Here is a 5,487-nt window from a genome sequence, read left to right on the forward strand (position 1 = left end):
CAGCATTTGTGTCTTTCACTCTCCTCTAAATACTCAAACACTTCTAGTCTTTTTAACACTTTTATATTTTCATGTAAATAAAATATACAGTTAAAAACAAGTGAAAAGTTTACTTGTCTGTTTTAAGTATTATTAAACTGTTTTAAATTTAGTCTTGTAGACATGAAACATAAAGCATATATAGCAATTTTATTTATTTTATTTTTCTTTTTCTCAGTTAATATATTTCTAAAGGTGCTGTACTTTCTTAATTGCGCCGCATGAGTAGTTGTTGGTCAGAGATGTTTTGGAGCAGAAGATCTGCAGGATTCTGGAGGTTCATCATGTGGAAAGTTGATAGTTAGGTAAAGTGCTTCTGTCGTTCTCTAACATTCAGATCTGTAAAGTAAGGTGGAAAGGACACAGCTCTGATACAGAGTCATTCTAGTGTTGGACCTCCACATATTGTTCAGTGTTATAAAGCTGTTTCTGCTCTTGCTAATGCATCTCTTGATGTCATTGTCTGTCCTCCATCATGTCAAATGATGAAGCTCAGGTCTACAAACTCCTCATTTCTACAGAGGTCTGCTCCTGTACTTTAATTGCTGAGGGGTTTGAGGTGTTCAGTGTTATCATCTCTGTTTTCTGCTTGTTGATCTTGTAGTCTAGTTGTCTGAGTCCAGATGTTTTCTCTGGTGAGGGTGTAAGAACAACAGCTAATCATCAGTGAAGTCAAGATCTTCTCTGGATAATGCTCGACTTAAACAGACCAACACTTCATGAGTCAACTGTCAGCTTTCCTCACAACAGAGAGCTCAGACTCAGATGTTGATAAAATAACCTTATAATATTCATACACCAGACAGTTGAGTATCTAGAGTACAGTATGCACAGTGTGTAGTGTGTCATTCAGGATTTTTATTTGGATATAAATTAAATCCAAGCAATGGCCATTTAGTTTTATTAATGAATCTAAATCAAACCGTCAAATGGTCAGCAAATGAACTTAATGAACTTTGATATTTGAGCAGCAAATCAGCATATTAGTATGATTTTTATTTTATTTTTTTCAGATAGCGAGCAGGACAAACAACTATGACTGGGACTGTAAAACCCGACAAGTTCACTTAACTCAAATAAATTGTTGAAACAGATTACATCGAAAATTTTAAGTCAAATTAACTTAATATTTTTTAGTTCAATAAAATATTTTTTTAAGTGTCTGTTACCATACACTGTAAACCCTAATAAGTTCACAGAACTCTTAAGTTTAAAAATTACATTACATTAAAAATTACATTTCCAGTTGCCTTAAATTATCTCAGTTATCTTATAAATATTGATATTTCTCAACTTATAATTAGATAGTACTTCACTCAAAATTTTCTCTATTTTTCAACTCATATAATGTGGGAAATACCCTCAAATATAGTCTAGTGTTGTCCATCCTAAACCTAACCACAGGCTCTACTCTTCACCACAATGGTAACACTACAAAAACAACATAATAGAAACCTTTGTAAGTTCTGACATAACATAACATTTAAGTACTAACTTAAGTCCCTCTGTGTTAATCTTGTGTAAAAACACACAAAATAACACTTAATTTCTACATTTATTTTCCTTGTTTTCTGATGCAAAGCATGCTGGGAACTTAAAAACGCAATAATTTTAAGTTCACCTTGCTACAACAATTTTGAGTTTACAGAACTTATTTAAATTAAGTCCAATGAACTTTCATTATTATTTGAGTACAATTAACTTATTTAATTTGATTAATTTCACTGTTCGGTTTTACAGTATAACATTATAATGAGGACACTATTATAATAAAATGCTGTGAATGTTTAGAGTTTAGTTGTCGTGTTTCTGCTCGTTGTTGTGTGAAGATCTCTTCCACAAAAGGAGTTCATTCAGAGACACACAGACACGTTCACTTCTGCGTTCAGGGCATTCTGTGCAGATAGATATAAGTCCAGTGTTCGAATTGAGGGGGGGCTGGGGGGGTCCGGGACCCCCATAAGCATCAAGGGACCCCCCATAAGGCCCAAAAAAATTACTTTGGATGGGTCCCCTTGTTTTTCATTAAAACTAAAATAGAAACAATATTTGACATAGCCCTATCTTTTTTTTTATCAAAGTATTGCACTGCCGCTTCCATAAAAAGCTCCTTCAAATTAGATGTGCGTCTGAAAATACGCTCAATTGCACCACACGCTGTTTTTGAAGGAATTTACAGACTACGGGAGCGACATCGCTGTGTGATTGGCTGACCGAGTGATCCTTCCTCATTATGTTACCTCACGATGGCGGTAAGATAATATTTCTTTGTTTTATCATTGTTTAGTACACCTAATTTACTGCTACTGAATAAGTGTTTATCCTAGAATTGGACAGTCACTTTTATTATAATCTTGGTCTGTCAATAGTTGTTGTTTTTTTATCTTATGATGCTAGCTCACTATCGGATTGTTAGTTGTAATTAGCCATCTAACGTAATTCTGAGAAAAAAGCTAGCATTGCATCCATTCTAAATTAAACAAATAATTTTTTCATCTATAGCCATAACTGCTCATAAACAGTGTTAATTTAATTAAGGACATTATTACTGATGAAAATGTAATAATGCCCTCTGGCGGCTGGAGATGGTAATGTTTTCTCTTGGTTCATTTCTCTTGGTTCATGTCAAATTAATTTTGATAAATAAGTCGCACCTGACTATAAGTGGCAGGACCAGCCAAACTATGAAAAAACGTATAGTCCGGAAAATACGGTAGTCTAGTTGCTCAAAAGAGTATTGCAGGTCATAACTGCTTACTTATTTTTAGGTTTTGCATTTGAATAAATATTTAGTCTCAAATTATAAATTTTAAAAAGATACTAGTATAAGCACACAAGTGAATATTAATGCAATAAAAATACTGAATTTAACCCAAGAAAAGTACAGTAGGCCAACCTAAAGGGTTGTGTAACTACATTCAAGATAAATTAGTTAAATGAAATAAAATGAATACATGTGCACTGTTCAAAATCAGAAAAAAAAAAATATGTAAGGAAAACACTTTGAAACATCAGATTGGTATGTAATATTTATTTCTTGTAGCACACAGCCTAAGAGGAGCCTCATCGGTAAAACGCTTAACCAGGACACTCAAACAGCACAGCACTTACATTTATCACCCAGGCTACAAGAAAAACTAACAGACCTGCCCCAATCCAGGACAAACCCCAATACAGACAGACCAGCCCCAGTCAGAGCAGACCAGACAGACCAGCTCCAATCCAGGACAACATTAGTCAGCACATCCACAACAAACTGTTCACATCCAGCCCAGTCCATGAGCACAGCTTTGTCCCTGCTTACTAGTACAGACAGGGTAATACACTTCAGCAAGACAACAGCTTGAGGCATGGACACAGCAGTACTCCCCTTGGCTATACTTAAATGGAAATAACGTAGGATGTACATTCTGCAAATATGCCAAGCGCCTTTTTGGAGTCCAAAAGGGAGTACAGGTGGCAGAGGAGTGGGCTTCTGGAGAGGTCACAGCAAAAGATGTCAGGGCCATGAGAAAGAAAATCTACAAACACAGAGACAGCTTAACTCACAAGGCATCAACAGATATTCAACAGCAGAAAGAGAAAGAGGTGTTGCCCACCTTGACAGAAACTTTGAATGCTAAAGTTCTGTTGGAGACAGTGCACTCATTCAGAACAGCACATTTTGTTGCAAAGGAGAAGTTAGCCTTCTCAAAAATATATGGATTGGTTGAGTTACAAGAAATGAATGGAGTAAAAACCGTCTCTTGTCACAAATCTGATCACTCTTGCATTAATATAATAACACACATTGCCAATAAAATGAGGAAAAAATTGTCTCAACAATTAAAAGTGCTGGTTCTTGGATCTGTCTTACAGTAAATGAAAGCACTGCATTTTGGAGAAGCTACCTCATCCTATACCTCAGAGGAGATGTGACAGGAGAAGGTGAGACAGAAAACATTTTTTTGGATTTGATTGAGCTGGAGGAAGGAACAACTGCTGATGCCATATACAAAGCTCTCAAAAAGAGTCTCCTGGAAGCTGACCTGGATGATGCATACCTCAAGTCTCATCTGATTTGCAGAACAACAGATGGGGCATCTGTGATGACTGGAAGACAGAGTGGTCTTATCACAAGGCTGAAAAAAGACTATCCTTTGCTGGAGAGTATCCACTGTCTTGCTCACAGGCTTGAGTTATCAGTAAGTGATGCACTAAAGTCAGTCACAGGTTGCAATCACTTTGAGATATTTATTTCAAAGCTGTATACACTGTACCATCAATCCCCAAAGAATGCCAGACAACTTTCAGAGGCAGCTTCTCAAGTTAACATCTGTCTACTTAAGATTGGTCACATTGTTACCATCCGCTGGGTAGCAAGTAGTTTTGTGACTTTACAAGCTGTTTGGAGAGACTTCCCTGCTCTGGTTGCACAAACGAAAAAAGGAGCTGAAGATGGATGTCGCTCTGATATAGAAAGAAACAAATTCAGTGGCCTTCTGAATCGCCTCACATGCACTGGCTTTGTTAATGACCTGGCAACCATTAAAGATGTGCTACGTGAACTTCACAGTCTGTCCCTAAAACTTCAGGTAGATACAGTGTTTTTCTTCAGATTAAGTGTGAACAAGACCATTAAATTGAGGAATATGACAAATCTATCTATCTATCTATCTATCTATCGATCAAAATACTTCAAACTTTTTCAAGCTAACTTCAAAGTTTATCTAGTTTAGATTTGTCTTTTTAATTTTTCAGAACAGAAGCACTTCTCTTATGGAGGCCACACGAGAAATAAAGATGACAATTGAGGTGTTGAAGGCTTTCAAGATCACCCCAGGGAAGTCAATGGAGAAAGCAGCGGAAGCTGTTAAAGTAGGAGAATTCAAACAAGTGCCCTTACGTTCAAGCAAGGAAAATGTAAATAGATTCCTATTCCACCAAGCCATCATCGACAGTCTCTCTTCACGAATGCCTGACACAAATCTTACAAAGATTATAACACCACTGGATCCCCTAAACTGGCCAAAATCCAGGGAGTCTCTTATTCTCTTTGGGGAGAAAGAGATCCACGACCTGGCAAAGATGCTTGAAGTACCAAGTAGGGAGGCAGTTGAGGACTTCAGAAATTGGAAGCTCAACAATGATCAGAATGGGCAGGTCCTCAAAAAGTTGTTGACTGCTAGCAAAACATACCTGGCAAGTTCTTCTGAATGTGAAAGAGGCTTCTCTGTCCTTAATGCCACTGCCACAGATGCAAGGAATGGCCTTCAAGTCAGGAGCCTCTCTGCAGCACTTTTCATTGACATTAATGGCCCCTCTCTCAAGATGTTTGACGCTTACCCGTATATTCAGTCTTGGCTTAGGGAGAAACATTGTCTGTCAACTGCCAGTAAAACAGGGAGACGAGACAAATCTACTGAGAAAATCAGGCCACTGTGGGTTGTTCTAAACAACAGTGAATGA

At 37.2% G+C, this 5,487-nt stretch overlaps 1 protein-coding gene across 1 annotated transcript; it reads left to right on the forward strand.

The window, feature by feature from the left end:
• The first annotated feature begins 4,523 nt into the window (after window positions 1–4,523).
• Window positions 4,524–5,487, forward strand: LOC113086877 (uncharacterized). The gene is made up of 2 exons (XM_026255523.1): window positions 4,524–4,613; window positions 4,780–5,487. The coding sequence occupies exon 2, from the start codon at window positions 4,798–4,800 to the stop codon at window positions 5,485–5,487; it is 690 nt and encodes a 229-aa protein (XP_026111308.1). The 5' UTR covers window positions 4,524–4,613; window positions 4,780–4,797.

This window comes from Carassius auratus, unplaced genomic scaffold (assembly GCF_003368295.1).
Source record: "Carassius auratus strain Wakin unplaced genomic scaffold, ASM336829v1 scaf_tig00044237, whole genome shotgun sequence".
NCBI classification, from domain to species: domain Eukaryota; kingdom Metazoa; phylum Chordata; class Actinopteri; order Cypriniformes; family Cyprinidae; genus Carassius; species Carassius auratus.

Excerpts from the sequence above, each read along its gene's own strand:
- LOC113086877 (XM_026255523.1), top strand. The coding sequence starts at position 4,798 with ATGGAGGCCACACGAGAAATAAAGATGACAATTGAGGTGTTGAAGGCT.